This window comes from Drosophila grimshawi, unplaced genomic scaffold (assembly GCF_018153295.1).
Source record: "Drosophila grimshawi isolate 15287-2541.00 unplaced genomic scaffold, ASM1815329v1 contig_311, whole genome shotgun sequence".
NCBI classification, from domain to species: Eukaryota; Metazoa; Arthropoda; class Insecta; order Diptera; family Drosophilidae; genus Drosophila; species Drosophila grimshawi.
In genome coordinates, this window is record NW_025063098.1 from 14,836,998 (window position 1) to 14,860,075 (window position 23,078).

At 36.1% G+C, this 23,078-nt stretch overlaps 6 protein-coding genes across 21 annotated transcripts in view; 3 read left to right on the top strand and 3 right to left on the bottom strand.

Moving 5' to 3' along the window:
* Positions 1 to 388: 388 nt before the first annotated feature.
* LOC6567437 (retinoblastoma family protein) lies at positions 389 to 3,128 on the bottom strand. Its single transcript, XM_001994176.3, has 2 exons — positions 2,994 to 3,128; positions 389 to 2,933 (listed from the first exon to the last, which is right to left on the bottom strand). The coding sequence occupies exon 2, from the start codon at positions 2,931 to 2,933 to the stop codon at positions 621 to 623; it is 2,313 nt and encodes a 770-aa protein (XP_001994212.2). The 5' UTR covers positions 2,994 to 3,128; the 3' UTR covers positions 389 to 620.
* Positions 3,129 to 3,528: 400 nt separating this feature from the next.
* LOC6567436 lies at positions 3,529 to 4,047 on the top strand. The gene is made up of 2 exons (XM_001994175.2): positions 3,529 to 3,675; positions 3,742 to 4,047. The coding sequence occupies exons 1-2, from the start codon at positions 3,565 to 3,567 to the stop codon at positions 3,958 to 3,960; spliced, it is 330 nt and encodes a 109-aa protein (XP_001994211.1). The 5' UTR covers positions 3,529 to 3,564; the 3' UTR covers positions 3,961 to 4,047.
* A 60-nt stretch (positions 4,048 to 4,107) lies between these two features.
* LOC116805765 (zinc finger CCHC domain-containing protein 10) lies at positions 4,108 to 4,986 on the bottom strand. The gene is made up of 2 exons (XM_032739903.1): positions 4,807 to 4,986; positions 4,108 to 4,739 (listed from the first exon to the last, which is right to left on the bottom strand). Exons 1-2 carry the CDS (start codon positions 4,851 to 4,853, stop codon positions 4,193 to 4,195), a joined length of 594 nt encoding a protein of 197 aa, XP_032595794.1. The 5' UTR covers positions 4,854 to 4,986; the 3' UTR covers positions 4,108 to 4,192.
* Positions 4,987 to 5,218: 232 nt separating this feature from the next.
* Positions 5,219 to 7,028, top strand: LOC6567435. Its single transcript, XM_001994174.2, has 2 exons — positions 5,219 to 5,485; positions 5,554 to 7,028. The coding sequence occupies exon 2, from the start codon at positions 5,566 to 5,568 to the stop codon at positions 6,637 to 6,639; it is 1,074 nt and encodes a 357-aa protein (XP_001994210.1). The 5' UTR covers positions 5,219 to 5,485; positions 5,554 to 5,565; the 3' UTR covers positions 6,640 to 7,028.
* Positions 7,029 to 9,123: 2,095 nt separating this feature from the next.
* The window catches only part of LOC6567434 (synapse-associated protein of 47 kDa), a 34,895-nt gene continuing 20,940 nt past the window's right edge, over positions 9,124 to 23,078 (bottom strand). For 4 of the 16 annotated variants that reach the window (XM_032740273.2, XM_032740271.2, XM_032740277.2 and 1 more), the window contains 8 exons: positions 19,189 to 19,422; positions 16,114 to 16,211; positions 15,593 to 15,693; positions 15,246 to 15,520; positions 15,047 to 15,165; positions 13,866 to 14,210; positions 9,766 to 9,991; positions 9,124 to 9,571 (listed from right to left, as the gene is read on the bottom strand). In XM_032740273.2, the coding sequence (XP_032596164.1) occupies positions 9,529 to 9,571; positions 9,766 to 9,991; positions 13,866 to 14,210; positions 15,047 to 15,165; positions 15,246 to 15,520; positions 15,593 to 15,693; positions 16,114 to 16,211; positions 19,189 to 19,422 (1,441 nt within the window). In that variant the 3' untranslated portion in view covers positions 9,124 to 9,528. Of the gene's footprint in view, positions 9,992 to 11,615; positions 11,767 to 12,221; positions 12,601 to 13,865; positions 14,211 to 15,046; positions 15,166 to 15,245; positions 15,521 to 15,592; positions 15,694 to 16,113; positions 16,212 to 19,188; positions 19,423 to 23,078 lie in introns of those variants that run through there. The other 12 variants (XM_032740278.2, XM_032740275.2, XM_032740276.2 and 9 more) reach the window with 10 other exon arrangements.
* On the top strand, positions 20,461 to 20,968 carry LOC116805802 (E3 ubiquitin ligase TRIM40). The gene is made up of 2 exons (XM_032740286.1): positions 20,461 to 20,654; positions 20,726 to 20,968. Exons 1-2 carry the CDS (start codon positions 20,490 to 20,492, stop codon positions 20,765 to 20,767), a joined length of 207 nt encoding a protein of 68 aa, XP_032596177.1. The 5' UTR covers positions 20,461 to 20,489; the 3' UTR covers positions 20,768 to 20,968.

Sequence of the window (23,078 nt, forward strand, 5' to 3'; positions counted from 1 at the left end):
ATGTCTCCTTCAATTCAAGGAATAAGTTCGCGTAATAGCAATCAAGGTTGTATCGAATCCGCCACTGATGTTCATCAAGAATACTTAAGGAGTCTGGGTAGTTTTGGCCACATACAGATCCACATCTGATCTATAAAGATTACAAACACCTTATCTGAAATATAAAGCAAAACAAGCTTATTTAATTGGATGGATAATTTCCCTCATCGATTAAAATCGAATTCAGACATATCTTGAAGTTTATAATTGGATTTTCCATGAAGCATGGTTAAACGGTTGTCAACCTGTATGACATACATAGGCCTTGCTTGGCCCATGCTCTGGTCGAAAATAGTTCATTTTTGTAAACATTTATAACTATGACATCACCAAGTGTATTCGCTTTTTTCCGAGTGTATAAAGTAACTTCGATTATATTTAAGATGGAGTAGTATAGGTTAACATTTAGTCGTGCTCTGAACAGGAGCACATTTCTGCTATTTTTCATTGTTCATTTAATATTATTCATATTCCTCATTCACAATGAGAATCACTAAAGTCTAAACTTAAAATCGATAGGCTATCAAAATAAGCAAGGCAAAGATGCCCAGTCACTTGGATGGGTTGGTTTGGAGTTGGGTTCATTGACAGGATGTGCGTTGCTTGTGTATATTTGGTCGTTTGCCGCTGCCCAAAGATAAGGATTTAATCAGCTCGTCGCTGGAACGTGCACGTTTGAGGTAGAGTGGCGTCTCCGCCTTGCTCATGAACTGGCAATCGGCTGCCTTGCAGATCGTGGGCATTGGCTCGGGCGTAAGGAAGACATTCATATTAAGGCCGTTGCTCATGATGTGCTCACCATGACCATTGTTGCTGAGTTGCTCAAGCAGTGGCCGCTTGGGAGCATCCTTGGCGAACTGCTTGCAATGCAGCGATTGCGCATAGTCCAACATTCGAGGCACATAGCACCGATTGTAGAAGCTAATTATGTCCGTTGTGGGTTGCCCGGGCGACATATACACCTCGCGATAGACGGCACTTTGGGCATGCGGCTGGTATCGGTACTGGAAGATGATGTCGCTGAAGCTGCTACGGAGGCACAATTTGCGCATGCAAAGGTGGACGGCACACAGGAGCAGCTGGTCGAGATGACGCTCCAAGAGAAGCTCGGCGCCGTGTACACTAATCGAGTGCTCGACAATGTGCCAGATTTGTGGGTATTCCTCCAGCATGCAGAGACCCTTACACAACTGGACAAGCCGCTGATTGGCCAAGTAATAAAATTTACGCAGACAAATGCTGGCCGAGGAGACAGACAATTGCACGTGCTGGTATCGGGGCAGGTTGCCATAGATGAGCCACAGCGGCGAGTTTCTCTGCCAGATGAGTGAGTCCAAGCAACGCACCTCCAAGTCACCCAGATGCTTGGCGAGATTACGCGTCAGCAAGTGCCTCCCATGTGTCACAACCAGCTCAATGATCTTATGGAACTCGTATGCATTGATGGCAAATAATTGGAGCAGCCACTGCAACTGCAGCGTCGATCCAAGGATGTGCAACATCAGTTGCAAGCAGCACGCAATCAGTGTGGCATTAAATCGATTCTTTTGCATTAGAAACTGGCCAACTTTTAATGTTGGCCGACGTTGCAACTCGGCGGCAAGGATCTTGCCCAGCAGTGTGTAATAAAGACCCTTGCCCAGGTGCAGGCAACACTCCATGGCCTCCCCCTTGAAATGGACAGCACTCTCGAATTTGTTACACATGTCCAGCAGAATGGTCTCCAAGACATTGGACTCGTGTTGGTCCAGCTCGTTGCTTATGTGGACTGGCATCGATGGCAGCAGTTCACCCGTTAGCAGCTTGAGGAGATTATCCCGCTGGCTGCTGCTCAACGACAGTTGAGCATAAGGATAAAGATCAGCTCCGTTCCTCGGCAGCTGTTTTCCTGTGAGTTGTGCCTTTGACGGTGTTTCAGCAATGAAATGCGTCAATAGAATTCGCTCGTCGATCTCAGTGATGTCGGACACGTGCTGTGCATAGCTGCTGTTAAGCGAGGCCAAGTTCACCTCCAGAATGCCATCCTTGATCAGATGCCGCAAGCTTCTATCGTTGCCGAGCAGTCGCTGATCCATAAACATGCTCATGACGGCCTTGTGAAATATCTTCCTCATCATCGACACACTCTTCGATGACAGCTCAGGAATTAGTTCACAGATGGCCTCGAGAGCGCTATAATTGCGCAGCAGATCAATGTCAAAGTCACCGCAGCTCCAATTGGTGGGCAGGCCCTTAAACTCCGCATTAATTATATCCGAACTGGGAACCTCGAGTGCATTCACATATACCAATTCCAAGGCACAGACGAGCACCTGGCACCCAGTGACCAGGCAGGACGAGACCACGACGGGCAAGTCGTTGCGTGCCGCCAAAAACAGCAGCCAGCCAAATTCGTAGACCATTTGATAATGCGAACGACTCTCAGTCTCTGTTGCCGGAGGCAGCACGTAGAGCTTCCTGAAGAGGTGCTTGTAGTGCTGCAGCAGGAGTCGATTTATGCCTAAGTGTCGTTTGATATCAACGATTTCCTTCTGTGAGATCGCCGAACTCTGCGCCAGATATATCCAGTGCTCCATTCGCTTCAGAAATCGCATAATATTGATGCCCATCCTGCGCAACAGTTTTGTCAACGAAATGTTCCAACTATTCCCATTGACTTTCTTCGATGCGGGGTCATCGCCAGCTTCGGCTTCCTGCCGTGTGTTTTTAATTTTGGCCTGTTGCAGCTCGCAGTAAATGGCACAGCAGAGCCAATCCTTCGCTTCACTGGTTAAATAGCCGTCCGAGTTCAATTTGTGAAATGTTTTGATCGCATTTTGCCAAATTATCGTCTCAATTTCCAGCTTCTGACAGTTCGCCACAAAATGTTGCAGGATTATGTCCTCTTTCATCATCTACACGAATAACAAAAACGATAATTGCTTTGCTTTTCAAAACACAAATTCTGCGCTTACCTTTATATGATTTTATGTAATTTTTATTTTAATTTTCCTCCAGGCGGGAATATCAAAATGAGATGCAGCGCGGTAAACAAAGACTGGTCACACTGTGCCAGAAATTCACAAATTCACCGAAATAATCAGCGTTTGCAATGAAAGTCTACTAATTCTACTGATGCAATATAATTGTGCATTTATATGAATACTATTATAATAATTCAAATTCAAATTAAGTTCTTTAAAGTAAGTTCAATAAACAACATCGTTTTATTTTCTTTGGGGAATATTTTGACTAAGTTTTCGAGTCCGCGGGTTATATTATTGCTCTGTTAGCTACATTCTGTTAAGTTCAAATACGAAAGCTATTCACAATTGGAATCATAAATATTTGGCCGGCTTAATAACTTTTTGAGCTTTACTTAATATTTGCATTTGGATTTGATTAAAATGGCATATAATGGCGAAGCGGTTGTTTTTTTTAGTCAGGCGCGTTCTTAACAGTTAATGTTAACAGTCTATGTCTAATCTAATTGTATATAGCCTGGTAACTCTGAAACTGCTAGTCGGCAAAGTGAACTTACTAAAAATGTTGCAAACAAATAAGTTGCTGCAAAAGGAACAAGTCGAGTTGTATGCCATAGAAAAGAAGCTGCTCAAAATAATACCCAAAGTGCAAGAAGCGATGAATTCCCTGAAGGTAATAGAGAGAAATCAAATGGGATTGCAATGATAAAGTGCTATCAAACAAAGATTCCCCTTGCAGGTGGAGGAGCTACATCTAAAATCGCTGTCAGTGCAGCAGGCACTGTCCACACAAACAGTTGCATCCAGCTCAGATGTGACCATCAGTGAAATATTACCTGCCCAAAGTATGGTCACAGCCAGCGAGCAGATAAACCGGCAAGAAATCGACTTGGATATAGTTGGAAGCAAGCTGGAACTTTATGATGTTGAAAGCGATTCCGATGAAGCGCAATTTTAGTTTGCTTATTAGTTTTATTGATACAAATTTAGCTAACTTGAAGATGGTCCGAAAACAAAATATACAAATTATGACTTACAACTTAAATATGGAATTAATTAATGTCCTGAAATCATCATAGTAAGTCTAGTGACAAAAAAAGTGAACTAAACTACTAAAGCTATTTATGTATATGCATAATACGCATATTTATGTTAAAACACAATATTACACCGTATAGATTATAGTCGATTTAGGCATCGGATGACTCCGCAGAGCTATCGCGTCTTTTCTTCTTCTTGGGTGAAGAGATTTCTGGTTCGTCGGCGCTATCGCTGCTGGTAGTAGAGTTGCCATCGCTGTCACTGCTGTCGCTAGAAGAACCTGATCCACCAGCCGAGGAGCTGTCATCATCATCATCGGAGCTGGAACTATCCGAATCGCCGCTGCTGCTCGATTCTGAATTCGATGAGTCCGAACTGCTATTCGAACTATCCGACGAACTGGATGATGAGGAACTATTGCTGCGTTTCCGTTTCCGCTTAGCGCGCTTCTCTTTGTCGCCATCGTGACGTACTTCTGAGCCGGCATCCAGCGAACGCATCTCATTTGCCGCTGACATTGAGTCGGCGGCGACGGCATTGGCGCTCTTTTCGGCCAAATGTTTGCTCAGTTGCTTTGTGCGCGAACTGCGGTGCACATATTTCCGTTTCTCCTTGCACTCGTAGCTCCAGTGCCCTAAATTCAGGCACTTCTGACAGCGAATGCCATTTGGAAAAGCGGCAGCCAATTTCGCAGTGCTGCGCGTCAAAAATATTATTTGGTTAGTTTTGTTTAGCTTGTTGTTGTAGCTATTCCGCTGCTTACCGCTGCTTTTGTGCCAGCTTGCGCGCTGCCAAGCCCACCAAAGTCATCCTTAGGTAATAATCTCTGAGGCGGTGCTTCGAGCCAATTTTGACGGCTGCGTTTGCAAACACTTTTTGTTAATTAAAAAATATACAAGAAATCGGCAGATGCTAAAACGTTTTTTTTGTTGTCACAGACTGTGTTACCACAGCAGGGAAGGCTTAAAATACTGAATTTAAAGTTATTGCATTCGATTAATGCAAAACCTAGATTTACATAAATTGTTTAAAACTTTAGAAAAACAATTCTTGCTGGCGTCCTGTAAATACTATTGTTTCATTAATGGCTGCTGTACAATTCAGATTACTGCTGATATTATGTTTTGTTGGCGCAGACAGTGTGACCGCAGCTTTGAAACCTTGAAATGCTGATTATATCAAAATAAGATCGACCGTAAAGTCGACATCATAACATAAATTATTTGCGATTAATAATTATATATAGCTTTGCTAACGTGCAAGTATGCATCGTTGCAACTTAAAGTATTAGTTGGCAATTCTAACGCGTATTGCTTAGATGCGAGAGAGAGAGAGAGAGATATATTTAACCAATCGTAGGCTAAAACAATAACAAAACCTAATTGGTGACTAACAGGCGAAAGCTGAAGTCCAAAGACAATCGAAACAAGAGGCTGGACGAGGTAATCTGAGTTGCCTGCCAATTGCTAATTGCTTAACACACATATACAAAACTGTGCACTACTTTCAGCTGTTGTAAGTTATGACCGAATCGGATGTAACTCTCAAAAATGCTGGGACAGCGGTGGAGGTAGCTGGCGCCGCTGGAGCAGTTGGCACTCGCCTTATGCCGCCCGAAGAGCTGGCCATGCAATCGCTTACCAAACAGCTATACAAATCAAAGTTCTTTCGTGGCATTTACCTGGAGCGCTGCTTTGTCGAACAGCTTGGAGGCTATCGTGATGTGGTTGTCCTGCAGCGCAGCGAAAGAGAGCTGGAGAAGCTACTGCTGAGTAGCGCAAGCAAATTGCAATTGTTCTATCAACGCTTCGTGCCCAACATGTGGGTGGGCATCACTAAGGGCAGCGTGGGCAACTACAAGCACAAACCACACGCGACACAGTTGGACACCTGCGTGTGGACGGAACTACGAGATATGGCCTTTGGAGAATACTGGTTCAGCATTAAGACACTACGCTTCCGGGATCGTGAGGTGCAGCTTAAACTGAAAATGGTTCGTGCCGTTGAGGCAGAGCCATTGTCAACGCCCCGACACTCGTTAACCATCAAAAAAGTTAGCCCGAGCAGAGCGATAACCTCTAGCGACAGAGACGCTGCAGAGATTGTCACCGAGGAGCAGCAACATTTACCGCAAATTGGACTTGAGGACTTTTTGGCTGTGTTGCAGCAGTGGCGTCAGTCCGTTGTAACGACCACATATGAGTTTATGGCCAACGATGTGAACAAGCGCAATATAATGGGCACCATTCGTTTCCTCGGACTGCTCATCTTTTCCATATTGAGCGGCGCTGTTGTTGCCCTCCGTTTCATGGGCATCTTTGCGGTGCGTTTCCTTTTTGAGGTCAGCCGCTTCACACACACTGCGACACCAATAGTATTCAAATTGATAGAGTTTGTGAATAGGATTGTTGGAGCGTTCTTCATTCTGCTCACGATGATTTGGAAGGATTTGGTGGTTAATCGCGGTCGCAACGACGGTGGTCGTTCGATGCCCAGAGAGCAACTGGAAGCCAACAATCGTTTCAAGAGCATCACGTACGAGAGATCACATCCTCATCGGCGCAGTCCGCGCTACGAATCATCAAATTATCGGTAATCCCAAATGGATTTGAATTCCATTCACGTCAAAATTGTTTGGTGTTTATTGTCTGCACTGCATAGCATTTAGTCACTCACTTGGGCTTTTGGGGTTTGGGGGCTTTGTTTTCTTTCAGATTGTGTTACTAGCGTTAAATCCCTCAGATTTCAGATTTCGTTGATGTTTGTGCTGCAAACATTTTAACAAGAGATTTTTAATTTTTTAGGAATTGCAAATTTTGGCCAGATCTTTAGATATTGTTGTCATTTTAACAATCTCATGCTCATTAATTTATAATATTAATACAATGTGTATTGTTTGCTAAATTGATTATTTCAAATGTATAGTCTAGTAGAATAATAACCAATTTTCTGTGAATAAAAATGTTAGAATGAAAAGAAAAAAAATGCTTTTAATTAATGAATAAGAATTTACGAACCTGTCTGTATTTGGTCGAACCTTTGGGGGAAATTGTAAATAAATCATGTGTGCTTTTAGTTTAGTTTTAATAGTTATACACTTTCATTTTATTTACTTTACTTGATGTTATTCTCATTAAATTTTTGTCATATATATATATATATATATATATATATATATATATATATTTATGTATCTATATATGTAGACTAGTATAATTTGTCGGTTTGTCACTAAATCTTACACAAATGATCTTGTTGTTGTCGTGTTTGGTTTATTTGTTGTCTTAATATCCAAACTTTTGCATGTTGGGTTCTTGTGTACTGGTACTCCTTTAGTAAGCGCATTAAATAAGTATTATGTACTTGACTTTCAATTTCAATTTGCTATAGTATTTTGTGGGTGTTTTGCTTCTTTGTTTCTCGCGTCTAACCTTGTAGTTTGTCAAATGTCATTTAACGCCAAACTTGTCGGTCTAAATGTTAGAATTAATAATTTTCAGTTTTATTATTAGTCAACTAAATTATATATTTTTTGTGATACATATATACTTTAATTAGTACATATACATACATATATGGTATTATTTTTATTATTATTACATTGCGATGTTATATTTATGGAAATTACTGTGGTGTGTCTTTGCCTTCATTATTTTCGTATGCAAATGCTTCAACGAACTTTGCTCATAACCTTTAATTAACGTTTTGTTTAATAATAATAATAATAAGCATGTAAATTGTATGCAGACAATAAAATATGTGTTTTTCTGAATGCTTGGATCTCATTTGAGTTTGATATATACTGTAAAACATGTTGTCAACATTATTATTATTTGTCATTCCTTGTTATTATTATAAGTATGTAGTATTCAATGATTTAATTTATTTATTACTGTATTTTTTTATGCACTAGTCGCCAACTTGTTGAGAAACGAACGAAATTAAATACAAATTTAAATATTTATGTTTAGGTTAACACTTGCCTGTTATTGTAAATACTTTCCTTTTTTTAAAGTAAAATGTACAATATACAATTTCAGTTAATTGTCATAACGTGTATTTAACTTTATACCTTCAAGTATCAATATAATTTGCCATTGCTAACAAATAATTACACATTTATAGCATATTTCAATTAACATGTTTTTGCCTGCTGAAAATAAGTTGATTTTTTTTAACAATTAGTTAGACATTTAGAGCAAAAACATTGATAATATAGATTGTGATTTTTTTTTTAAATTTCTTTTTAGTTTATGCATAAAAATTTGTCTAGTGAAATATATATGTAAATATATATATTTTTAAAGGTTTTGAACTGCTTATTGTTTATAATTGCGGTTTTTATTTTTATTTGTATTCATTTTTTTTTGTTAATTGCCTTTTTCATAAAGTTTTCTTAAAATTTTTTTGCTCGGATTATTGTGATTTTTTGGCATTGTTTTTTTTAAAGGATACGTGTGTGTTTTGGTGAATAGATAGTAAAATCAGCTTAAAGTGTGAACAAAAACTATTTAATTTTTTGACCGTGTGTTTACTTGAATAACATTTTCAATTCAAAACAAATGTCAATTATAAGTTATGTGAGCATCAACTATAGTTTAAACATATTTTATTTCAACTCAAAGTTTATTTGCTTTTAAGTTAATTTTTTGTGTAATATAAAAGAAAATCAATTTTAAAACGAAAAACTGTAATTTTGTTAAATAATTTTTTATATTTTATTTGAATTTTTATTTATTTTTATATTTATATTTTTACATAGTACATATAGTGTATATATGTATATATATATTATATATCTATATATTTATAATAATAATTTTTTACACATTAAATTCAAATGCATTAATTTATCTGTATCTGTATATATATGTTTATATATATATATACATTTAGTATATATATATAATTTATTTATAAATATAAATAACAAAATGTTTCCCTTTGAAGCTTTTCTTTTTTAATGTACCATTTTTATATTGAATTTATATTTGTATTAATTATAGTTTAACCAGTTTGTTGTTTAGCTTGAAATTTGTGTGTATGTTTTGTATGCATGTATGTATGTATGTCTGTTTGTATGTATGTATGTATGTATTTATTGGTATTTATAGTTAACTGTTTGCCATTTTTCGTGTGCTGAACAATTGGCGAAAGTTCCCATTAAGCTAATCGATTTGTCTGTCATCTCGTCACCACACATGTGAGTGTGGCACAAAAACCAAAAAGAGAATATGTCGCATCGGATTGATTGAATTTTTAAATTTTGCCATAAGGTTTGAATCAATACATAAAGTACTTGGGCTTAGTGTCTTATATCATCTTTTAAGGTAACTGAATAAAATAGTTTGCTTTGCATGAAGCTTAAGCACTGCCAATGGCCAGTTCTCAACCAACTTTTCCAATAGGATCCGAGGCAAACTCTATTTACATTGACGTTAGTCTTACGCCAACACTAGAGGAGGAGCGTAAAGAATGCCTCGTCTCATAGATAGCCCAACATGGTGCGCTTTAGGCACTTCAAAGTTCTGTTGATGCATGCGGCAATTAGTTGGTTGCGGATTGGATTCGGTTTGGTTTCATAACAATAGTGAGAGTAATACAAAATGTTTGTAAGTAAGTAGTAAAAAGAAAAACAAGGAGTAGAAAGGAAAGGAAAGAAACGTTAAGTTATAAACTTAGAATCAACTTAGAAGAAACTACGATATAAGCTCTTAATTACTTTAAATCATCGGTATCCTCAATTAAATCGGCATACTCCTCCCAATCGTTGTTAGACGAACGTGTGCGCAAATTAGATATTGTCGGTTCCTCTTCCTCCTCCTCCTCCTTGTCCACGTCATCGCCATCCACATCGCCGTGTTTTCTGCGACCACTGCCCGTGCCTCCATCGTCGACAACCTCGTAATCCTTAAGTTCAGCTTCCAAGTCCTTTTCCCATTGTTCCTCTGAGAAAGATGCATCAAAACTGACGATTACTATGTGTGTGGCTTACACGAACATATAGACAATTTATCGGTTATATATGTTCTACTACTATGCATGGTAGATTCACATATAGTAGGTAGTTTAGTTTATAGCATACATTTGTGGCATATCATGTTATATTTATTATATTGAGTATGTATATATATATATATTTATATTAAAGTGTCCAGCAAGCATTGAAAAATTGTAATTTAGTGACCTCCCAAGCAAGTACATGGTTTGTTATCCATTTCGGTGTCATTCATGTTTACCTTCGTGGCTAATCGCGTGGCACATAACTAAGGCATAGGTTTTCACAGACTGTTATTCGTTTAGGTATGCGCACCGTAACTGCAAAGTAATCGTCTACAAAAGTTGGAAATTTTCTTTTAATATGGTAATTATGCCAATAAAATTATATAATGCACCCCCCAAAACCATTACTAATTAACAAATAGCGTGCAAAAACCACGCACCAAGTAAGGAAATATATAAGTATATATAGGAAGGAGTCCTTTGCCATGACTTGCTTGTTGTCCTAACACCAAATCAAGTGCCACAGATGACACCGAATATTGTATATATATTTGTATATAATAATAATATTAATAAAATTACATGTATAATATGAAATAAAAATGTTGTGTGTATTTACAGCGTATATTCAACATCGAAATAAAAAGCAAGCTAAATATTTACTATATTTCAAACGATAAATATATACTTATATAATGCTCGCCAAATATATGAAACTAACTATAAAAGCTAGTCAATAATTAGGCAAAAACTTAATAACTTAGAGTTGAAAATGTGTTTTAGTACGTTGTTAGCGAAAGGATTTGTATATTTTCTTTCTTTGGATTTTGTGTGGTGAGTTGGTTCTAGTACATATTAGAATTCGAATAGACATTTGAAATCAGATTGTTTACAATAAAAGCTGTTGTTTGTTGTGCAGTTAAAAAGCCTTTATAAATTGCTTTCCCAAGTGTCACAAATCTTAAAGAGATTTGATTATTTTTTTTTTTAAATTTAAAATTTGGAACAATATTTATGTTAAGTTTGATTCTGAACGTGTTTGGCTTGCATCTGCAACAACAAATAATGAAAAACGTTAGGTAAGTAAGAAACTAGACGGCAACTACAAAACATCAAATCTAGTTATATATTTAATTTTTGAAAAGTATACGAAAGGAACTGAACTGAATACGAATACCAACAAACACAGAGACAGACAATATTATAATACTTATATTGGACACGTTGACAACAGCGATAATAAATAAAATTTAAATATGTTGCAACTATTTTGCTGAACACAATTTGTATGCAATTGAAAATCAACAACAGAACATTGAAAAAATTTAATGGATTTTTGTTGTTTTTTTTTTTTATATAATTTATTTTGTATAAGTGAAAATTTGATTTTTTTTAACCAACAATTTCTAACTTACCACACAAAATTTTGTTTCAGTTTTTAAGTAACATTTTTGTTTTCGCTTGTTTTGTTTTTTGTATTTTTTTTTTTTCGTTTCGGTTTATATAAATAATGTGTTTTGCTTAATTTTTTTTTGTCAAGTGAATATTTTATATATGTATATAATTTGGTTTGTTGCATTTGGTTTTTGTATATCGCTTAACATTTTGTTTTTAGTTGATTTTCTGTCATGTGGGCAATTTTGCTTGCGTTTGGGTTTTCTTTTATTTTTATTTATATATTTTGTTAGTTTTTGAATTTAGCGTTTATCCATTCAATCTTCTGCAAGATGATTTGAGAATAAATTAAGAAATACATGAAGAAAATTAAATGTTTGTTAAATGTTTCAATATAATTCTTATTGTGTCTAATACTAAGAATTTTGCATGTATTTCTTTTATTATGTTTTGTTGTCTTTTTTAATGTGTTCTTTCTGTGTTGGTAGTGTTGGTGTCATAGAGGAAAACGCGATTTCTTGGGTATATAATATATATATAAAGTATTTTTTTTTTTAAATTAGGCCGAAATATTGTGTGATAGGTACATACTATGAAAGAATATGTAAAAACCATAAAGTATAATACTTGAAAATTCATAAATATTAAAAGTTTTAGTTTAGCGAATTATCGAAATTAAATGGAATTGCAATTGAATAAAAAAGCACAAGATTGCAAAGAGTAAGGTAAGTAAGTATTTCATCAATAATAAGAATTTGTATCATTTTGGTCATACTCAACTTGTTCGAAATTGATTTGTGGCTAGTTAATATTTGATCTTGTTAGTTGTTATAGTAGTTCATAGTAGATACTTAAGTGGAAATTATTGGATTTGATTTTAATATTTTGTATGCTAGTTAGAATAGAATATGGCGGCAACAACAGATTAGACATTCAAGACTTTAGTTGCCTCTTGTGTTATTGTATTTGTATTTGTATTTGTATTGATCATTATTTAATTTATATTATTACTTAATTATCCATAAGTTGCCATACGTTTTTTGTATATATATATATATAGTGTTTTTTCATGTTTTATGGGTTTGTTGTTGCTTTCATTTCAATTGATATATATATATTTTTTTTGTTGTTGTTTATTTTTAATAATTAAATGCCAGAGCTTTGGGTTGTTGTTAGTATTTCGACAATAAAGAATTAAAGATTTGATAAAAATGTAATTTACACAAAAGAAAGAAACAGAGCAGAGGAGAAAAAAGAGAATTGTTTTGATTTTACACTTTGTTTTGTACACACATTTTTCGTAAAGAGTTTTCATTCGATTTCATTTAAAATATATGCAGATAGTTACTTGTATTTTTCTTTGTTTTTTTTTTTGTTTACAATGTGAAAATTAACTTTCAACATTATGTATTAAATTTAAGATGAATGATGTTAAGAAATGAAACTAAAAAATTCATACAGCCAAACAGTTTAAATATGGCAAGGGCAAGAGGCAAAACAAAATGTGATGTGACGATTAAAAACTGTTCACAATGAGGCATGTAGTTAATGTTCTAGGAGCTAAATGCTGTGTGAGCCAAGAAACAGAACTCAGAATCATTCATTTAATTGGACATTCTGGACTCAAAGCTGTTACGGACATACAAATTCCAGGACATGTCTATACACATTCGAATTGAATACAATTTGGAAATTTCAAATACTTGTACATATCTATACGTTGGTGCCATTAGGGAATTATAATCGGTGCATTTAGCAAGCTACTGACCTACAACGATTTTCTTTTAATCTTTTAGTCTAGTTGAGTTGTTTGTTTTTCGTTTTCCATTTAAGCCCTTAGCTATTTTTGTGAACAATGGCAATGTGAATGAGACTATCACGTTGAGAAAATCAATCGATGTTCTACTTATTTTGAATTATGCATGTATGTGTTAATGTTTGTATGCGTAATGTATGTGAGTGTTCGGTTGGATGCATCCTCAATGAAATTTGTAGAGCTCTTTGAAATGAGAAAGACAAATTTCAAGGGCAGTGCACATAACCAAAAATGTATGTACAAAATGTTGAACTTAATATGCAAAAGAATTTTATAAAGCAAAATATCTCATTTATGACCTTTACATAGGTATTGAGTAAGCGTTTAACTAAATATCAATAAATATATATTGTAAAGATTATGTAAAATTCTTACATTGTCTATTTTGTAAAGGCCATAACTGATTGGGTGCACATACGAAAAATTAATGTCAATTTTGTAATAATATTCCATTTAACAAAAATTCGCGTTGTTCTTTTCAGCGAAAGGCCGCAAAGTAACGGAATTTTTTTTTTGGTAACTTAATCAAATTGCAAATGTAATCAAAACATATTTGCATAATTAACTTAAGAAAATTATAATTAAATTTGCTAGCTAAGACCTCTTACCATCGGTGCTGGCGAGCGCCTGCTGGGTCATGCTATCAATGCCCAGTTTGCGCATGCCATCTTTGATTTCGGCCAAATCGGTATCATTGGATGTTTGAAATTCGTCCGAAACGAACTCGGACTCGGAGATTTTTTGGGTCAATTCTTTCTTGTTGCTGGCCTTAAGTTCTTTGGCCGCCTCAATCTCAATGGCAGGCTTCGGTTGCTCGGAGACAGCGCCATTAGCTGCTGCTCCTGCTCCAACTGCTCCTGCGCCTACCGTTGGGGAGGAGGAGTCGGAGCCTGTCGCATTTTTAGCTGGACTGGCAGTTTTATCAACATTTTCTTTAACTGGCAGCTGTTCGGCTGCTTTTATGCAAGTTGAGTTTGATTTATTTGTATAATTATTGCAATTTTGTGTATAAAATAACCACAAAAAGAAAAACATGAAACGAAAAATAATAAATTATAAAATAAAGATTAAATTCTAATAGCTAATAAGTTAGAAAAAAAAAGAATTAAATAAAAGGCCTACAAAGTGAGCGGCGCTTGAAGGGCGAATAGAGAAATTGACTTGATGAAAACGCGACGAGGTGAAAAGTGAAAATGAGCATCAGAAACTAAAATAGAAATCGAATCTTTGGCACAGGCGACAGAAGCCGGTGCAGTTGAAGGACAAACACAAATTATAATCGAAACAAATTGAATTCGAACCAAAACAGAACTGAGAACTGAAATTTAAGGTTCAGAGCATTCCATATAAGGCAGTGTGTGTGGTACAGGCGCTATCCGAAAGTTAGAAAGTTCGAACTAAAATTTTGGAGGCGTGTCTCAAAATGAGAACTATTTGAAAACTATAAGAGAACAGGCGCGTGTGTCAAAAGAAAATATTACGGAAATTAAAAATGGAATCTAATACTTATAGAGAGAGATAGAGATAGATAGAGAGAGTTTGATAGAGAGTTTAGTTAAAGAGCGCGCGAATAGCGAGTATGTGAGAGAGATAGAGGTAGAGGTAGAGAGAGAGAGAGAGATTGCGAGTAAAGTCATAGAGATACTGAAGAGGCGAGCGCAAGAAAATCATAAACTTTACTTTGGCACTTTGGCCACTTTAGCGCCGGCGCTCATTTGTGGGTACTGTTTTTTGTTCGGGTCTGCTCGGTGTGAAAGCTGATGGTGCTGTTATTTACAACAAAACTTACCATCTTCACCGCTGGAAGCCTGGCCCACGCCATCAGCGCCCAAAGTGCCCAGCTCGGCGGCCTGAATGATCAGTGAGACACGGTAGAAATAATTCCGCCAGAAGTTCTCCTCAGTAATGCTGCAAAAAGTGTGCACGAATTGAATTCAAAATTTAAAAATCGAAAGAGGAAAGTTGATTTTGTTGTTTAGTCCACTCACATCTTGGGCACCAATTCGAAGCGCATCGTCTCGAGCGCCTTATCCTCGGCCATAATGGCTATGGCAGTGGGATATGCGGTGTCATAGTTAAACTCAAAGTCCACGCCAGCTGGTGGTGCGCGCACAAAGTTGCGACGATCCTGTGACAAGCCCAATATTTCCTCCTTGATCTTTGACTCATTGGCATGAGCGACCCAGGGAGCGGCGCCATTGCCAGCACCACCTTGACCCTTGATAAACGCCTCCTGCTCCTTGTTGAACGAGTCGAGTATGGTCTGCAAAGCGAGGATAGTAAATACATCGTATGTTAAAGTATTATTTACAAATTATTTAATCGGATTACTCACATTATCCTTGACTGTTTCCTTGATCTTGCTGCCAGCCTTGCTGATGGCCGATGACAAGAATGAGCCAAAGTGTTTGGCCTGTTGTGTTACTTTTGTGGTAACTGTCGAAGCAACGAATTGTTCAATTAGTCAAAAGCATTGATTTGCAGTTTAAGTAAAACTTGGTTGCATTTAACTAGCTAGAAGTCAACCAAAATCGCTAGGCTACAAAGTAAACAGTTTGTTGAGGGGGTCAGGGGTCAGGGGTCAGGGCTACCAGCTATTTGGATGTGGGTTTAGTAAATAATTAAATGAGTGGGTAATACATAAGTAGGTAAGTACTGTGAACATAATGACTACAGGGAGTAAGTATTATTATTAGCTGCTTAGTAACCTGTCACCGCTTTCTATCATTTAATACTTTTTGTTTGTTTTTTTAATTGGCAATTGGCAATTTGCAATTGAAGTATACATTTTAGTTGACATTAATTTGACATTTGTATTGTTGTTTTTTGTGTTACCAATTAAACTGTGACACGTACTTTTCACTTCATCGCCCTTACCCTGTCCAATTTGGCCCTCATCGCCAGTGGGTGTGCCGCCGCCCGATGCTGGATGCGAATCAGCGCCCTCTGTAGCACTGTAATTACAAATTGCGTCAGCGTGCAACATAGAGAGAGATAGATATAAAGAGGTAGAAAGAGAGAGAGAGAGAGAGAGAGAGAAGAGATAAAAAGAGATAGAGAGAGAGAGAGAGAGAAGAGATAAAAAGAGATAGAGAGAGAGAGAGAGAGAGGGGGAGAGAGAACAAAATAAGCATGTGTTAGTTTTTGTTGGGGATACATTTATACATTATTTGAATACATATTGGATATCTGGTGTGGATATTGCAGTTGAACCCAACATGCAGCATGCAACATTCAAATCGATCACATTAAATTGGATAGTTATTGGCCCATGGGACTCATTCCAACAATCGATGACTCTTTCAAGTGCATGCAATTCAAGTTAGAGTCCCTAGCTTGTGTGGGTATATCAAAGGTAATCATAGACTAAATCTATAGCTTCATAGACGAGAGCAATATTTATCGCTCTAACTCGAAGGAATTTTGGCTATAGCTAACATCTCTGATTATACTAAGTTAGTTTGTAAGCGCAAAAAAATAGTATTCTCTTTTTCAAAAGATATTTTAAATTTATAAATAAATACGCTATCTACCTGCAAGGCATACTAATTAACAAATACTTTAAAATGAACTCATTTATTATTGGCCAATTATGCAGTTTGAAAAGAACCAGACATTTTAAATACTGTACAATAAAAGCACTCGACAATTCAAAAGGATTTTATTGTTCGTCAGAGCAGAAGTTGATGTTTAACAACCTAATTAATTAAGGTAACTGCCGACTGCAATGCTTTCACTTGTTTTTAGCTTGAATGTATGGTTGGCCCAAAAAGAAGTATAACTATAAAGCTCCTTTTATTTTGTTTTAGTTTTAGTTTGAATTTATGGTTAATAACTTAATTAGTCTAAAACGTAAAAAATATTACTTTTTATTTTAGTTTTAGTTTGAATTTATGGTTAACAACTTAATTAGCCTAGAAAGAAGACTATATTTTTTCCAGTTAAAGTTTGAATTTATGGTTATCAACTTAATTAGCATACAACAAAAAAGAGATAATTGTTTTTAGTTTGAATTAATGGTTAACAACTTAATTAATCTAACATTAAAGTGGCTTCTATTATTTTTTAGCTTTCGTTTTAGTTTATTCAGCATCCAAGTTTCCAAGTGTTTGCTCTAAACTTTTTGTTGTAAAGTTTTCTCTATGATATCTCAGAAAAGAGTGCCTTTGAGTTGGTCTATGATTTTGATGGGGTTTATGTAGTCACATTAACGTTTATGTATATTTACACGTTTTCATAGCATTGTTATTCATTTTAGGACAATTAATATTTAAATTCATGATGATTGCGATGCAAATGTATTGTATTAGAGATAAATTATGTGAATGTTTAATGATTGATGCTTTTAAATTGGGGTAAGGATAAAAAATGATGTATAAAATGCTTGAAACGGAAATCAAAAGGGAAGATAACAAACTAAGACATGCACTAATACTCGTTTGTTCAATGGGAAATTGTGTTTAAGTTTGTAGAGTTTTCCCCGAGCTACAAAGAGTCACAAAGAACTCAAGTACAGAGAGAGAGAGAGCAGATATTAAGAAGGAGCTGTCGAAGAGTCGAAGAAAATTATATAGTTGCTACATAGTACACAAATTAGATGAAAAGGAAATCATAAAATGAATTTCGACACAGGATGAGCTACACAACAACACAGAGAAATTATGGTGGAAGCGAAGGGGAGGTTGTGAACTAATAGCCCAAAGGAGGAAATGATAACAACTAGTAACAACAATTAGTGTTTGGTTTTATCTACTGCGTAGCCACAGAATAGTTCCAGATTTGTGTGGGTTTTTGCTTAATTCCTTGACGGTTGTTTGATGGCCCGCTCAATAATGATGGAATCTGATACTCTTGAACATATATCAAAGTCAAAAAAACATTGTTTCTGTTCTAAATGCTATATATATTATTCGATTTCTTATTTATTTTTGTAACGAAACGATAATATGAAATGAATCAAAGTGTGAAATCAACTAATGATGGCTCTTGGTAAATGTTGTATGGGGAATATGTGGAATCAAAACAAATGATTATATTTACTTGATGATGAGCTGTATGAAATGATTAATTTATGTTTCCGTTTCTTATCAATCATGTTTACAATCTGTCCAAAATTGTGTCCTCTTACAAAGTGTTGAAGTGTAGTTAAACTTACCTTTAAGTAAATATTTTTCGATTACACACTTTGCAAAGGGACAAAATTCGGTTCATAGAAACCAATTGGCAATAATTATTAAGATTCTTATTTATATACATACAAAAACGTTTTAAGAGTTATATGTGATTGGTACTTAGGTATTTGTTTGTACAGTATTTAAGTAGTTTTTTTTTTTTTTTTATTAAAAGGTCAAACTTGGGTGAGCAGAAGAATTGTGTAGAAAACTTGAGAAAAGTTTAAAATATAATCAATAGAAATATCAATCAAGTGAAAGGCGTAGCAGTATTAATTTTTTCTCAACTAAATATTAGAGGAAAATTGGTGAGTATTTAAAGCCAACTAAATGGTTATATTTAAAGTAACTTGTGTGTTAAAAATATATGTATTTATATATACGGAATTATTGGTAGTTTATTTAAGTGTAAGACATTTTAATGTGAAGGTTTAGACAGAAGTGTAAGTATAAAAGAATTTACTTTTGTTCTTTTTTCTTTGGGGTGTAACCAATAACAAAAAAGGCGAACAATAGCCGCCAAGTGAGTGAAAGTTGGAGGGCAGCCCAACATAAACCGAAGGCTGCCCCCTTTTGTTATTGAAAAGTTGAACAAAAAACTTTAAGTTCAACTCAAAAACAAAATAACAATAAACTATACGAAATAAAAGGATAAAATACAAACGCGCTTTCATGTGATAAATTTCTTTTTTTTTATGCAGTTTCACTGCCGCTGTTTGTATCGTATTTAATTCCGTCATTCTTAAGCAAGGGCCCATACCTAATATACCTCGACTTGTCGTCATCATCGCCACCACTCACAGCACCCGCAGCGCTAAGATCGGTAGCGCCTTCAGCACCCTCAGCTCCTTCGGCAGCGCCACTCTTGCGAAGTCCAGGAATCGATGGTATCGACGGCATTGCCGGCATCGATGGCATCGATGGCATTGCCATTGCCGGCATCGATGGTATCGAGGCATTGCCCAACCAGCCCTTTGCGCTGCCCAGCCAGCCACTGTAAAGGAGAGCAGAGGAGTGGAAAACAGTTAGTTGATAAACGTGAACAAAATGCTTATACGACTGCCCCTCCAACTGACAGGCTGACTCAGACTGACAATCAATCTTTGCTGTAATTTGACAATGTTCTCATTGCTTGACTGCTCACGAGCAGTCAATAATAAATGTATTATGTATGTTATCTATTATGTCAAACAATGAGCAGCCGCATCAAATTGACAAACGCACACTTCGAGAAGTCCACTTCACATAAGCACATACTTCTTTACGGGATGGTGTCGCAGCAAGTAACACTCAATAATATGGAAAATATTTGCAAATAATTTATATAGATATTAATGCTTCAAAAGCAACAGAATTATATTTATTTAACAAAAAATAAATCATGATTTTTCAGACATCAGAAGATAGGTTTAATTTTAATAAATATCGTTAGTAATATATTTAAAAACCATCAATTGTTATTTATATAGCTTTGTATATTATGTTTATGAAATAATCTTTATTTATTGTGTTGTTGAAGTCAAAGAAAACTAATTTGTAAATAGAATAGTAGCGAAAAATAAGGTTTTACTCCAAATATCTGCGCTGCAGGCAAAGTTTAAGATTCAAGGGGGCTTGAGGGAAGTGCGATAGAAAAAACTATCGGTACAATGGAAAGTGACAGCGCCTATGTACCTTTTATGACATGCTACTTATTGTGGGCTAGTGTGTGTGTGTGTGTATGTGTGGGTGGGTGTGTGTGTTTGATTGAGTGTGCAATTTTCTTGTGTTGAGGGGTCTGCGATTTATTGAGTCGGCCATTTATGCCGTCGTTTTCTTTGTTACGCGTTCGCTGTCATAAATAAATTGTCACTGACAAGCTCATCTAATACGTGGCATATGCTCAATATATTTGTATGTACGAGTATGTGCTGCGTGCATCGAGGCGGCGTTGAAATGTGATGGGGCACATCATCTAATAACTGTTCGGTGCCTTTGCAATAAACTTCACAGTTTGAATAATCGCTTCGTCATTTTTGCAGCACATTCACAGAGTATACGATTTTCGAGAAATTCATAAATATGGATGATAAAGCGGACCATTGTACGATCTGTTTGTGCCCCAAGCATCGCGTTGTTAGCATTGCCTGTAATCACACATTTTGCAAGAAATGCCTGAGGAATGTCTACAACGTCTGTTCCACCAAGGCTTGTCCATTGTGTCGGGCCCCCTTCGTATATTATGTTGTAAGTTATCGTCTGTCCATGTCATGTTGGCATCTTAAGTTAGCAGTTCTTCTAACTATCCTCTTATTCAGCGAAATCGCTCATCTGGCACTAAAATCGTATTTTTCACATAATCATCTCATCAAGTCGAAGTGAAATAACTGTCGGACTACAATGTTTCGTTAATTAAATTATGTGTTTCGTTCTGATTTTGATTTTGTTTGTTTGCTTTCGTTTGTTAAAATAAAGTTCATGTTATGGTTTAATGTTCATAAGCACCTCCAGAAAATCAACAAGTTTTCAATCTTTGCATAATACTCAAAAGAATCCTTACGACCAATATGAGAAGTTCACATGATGATCAATTTACAAACAAATTATTAGAATGGGAAGGATGCTCTACAAACTGTAAATTATAACTTTAATTTAGAAATATACATTGCTAATTGAATGAAATAAGTTTGCATGAGAGTTAAGTGGAAAGTGCTTGATAAAATGTAATCAAATGGAATCTATCAAGTTGTAATCCCTATTAATTCCACATAAGCTGTAAAACCTGACTAATTTATACCTACATCAACTGATGCATAACAACTAAGCGACAAATAAATATTCTACACAAAAACACAATCGATGCGATGCGATTTGAGCTGAATCGGGGAAACATGCAATGCCAGGCCGAGCATATTGAAATATTGAATGCTTGGCCTGTGGCAAGTACAATGCGAGCGAATCGATGAATGGCATGTTGCCACGCCCACGTGGCGCCACTTTAGACCATGCATGCAAAATGATGGTGATGATGGTGATGATGATGATGACGATGATGCAGTGAAGGGTAAAAACTGAAGGAAATGAAATAAAATTGACAAGGCAAAGCCGTTTTTTTTTTTTTTTGTTGCAGCCTAGCCTGACGCGTCCCATTTTATTATGCTCTATTTGCGCATTGACAAGGCAAGGCCAAAGACAGCTCTGTATTATTATAATGCCAGCAATAATGCCATACGGACAGGCTGACTACGTCGGCACACTTAACAAAACTTATCATTCAGAAAGTATATTTCTATAAGCAAAGGATTTCCTTTTGTTAATTCGAGGAAACATGTATCTAAAATTAAAAAAGGATTTGCTTGTTATTAGGAAATATATTTCTCAAAAATAGAAAAATATGAATTTATAATTTTTTCTAAAAGATAAGATCAGGATGATTTTCATTTGAGAACGATTTACTAAAATTCAGGTCGATTTTTTTTCTGAGTGCATACACAAATGCGACTGCCGTTCAGTGGCAAGAACGGAATTTATTTGGATGAAAAGTGGCTATAAATTGACGCAAGTGAATTTAATTTCATTGGAGTATTTATTGCATTATGTTTTTGCATGGGGCATGGCCAAATTAATTATTAAGTGCGAACGTGAAAAAGGAACAGATGCACATAGATAGCGCATACGCCGCGTTGCGCTCAATTAGTCAGCAGCCGAGTTCATATTGCAGAGCATTTCAAGGACTCGACTCGTGACTGTGCAGCGTTCATTGTTGCTTATTAGCCCTATAACTATCATTACCATTTCAGCCATCTCGGGGCTGGAGCACCCGCCTCCAGCACCCCTCTTGTTTTTTATGTGATTTATGCGTTTTTGGGGGAGCGATGCTTTTACGCAATTTTGTTCGCCTGACAGGCGGGAACAGCGTTTATTTATGGGCCGCCTAGGACTATCCAGCTTCCGTATCCCTCATACTGGCCAGAGTCTGATAAGTGGCATACTTAAAGACATATCCCCCTTGGGATGAGCTGAGCTGCACTTAAAGTTGAGCAGCGGCATCCGGAGACACCAAAATTAAAGTAAGTAAAAGCAGCTACAGACTGACAGACAGCAAAAAAAAACCATTGCTATTGCAACATAATAATTTTACTTGTTTCATTATTTCTGCAAATACTTGTAAATATCAAATTGGGAATTAGCTTATCTCGATATATTCATATTTTAAATGTTCTTGATATAACGCAATTTTCAAAATTGTTTTTATCCTTTTCGGAAATTGTATGTGTTTGGTAGCTTGGTTAGAAATTTCCCTGGAGGCAAAATGTTTCGCAATTTTCGCTTGCCATGTTGTACAATATTTTTTGGTCTGTGCGGCGAAAGTTGCTTACGCATTTTCTACGGAACAATTCATTCATGTTTTCATTTTTTTTGGCTCATTTTTTACTCGAATTGCAGACAAAAGTTTTAATTATAAAAGTTTTTTGCCGCGTCGTTCTGCGCATAGAAAACGAACGAACAAGAGGAAAAATTTAAATCGACTCCAAGACAAACACACTCTCACACACACACACACATATCCAGACTTGACATTTAGACAATGATGTCAAATGAGTTTACTTAAAGCTGTGGCAAGGAAAGTCGGAATAAAAATTAAGACAGCGAGCAGATGTTAGTTTTTTT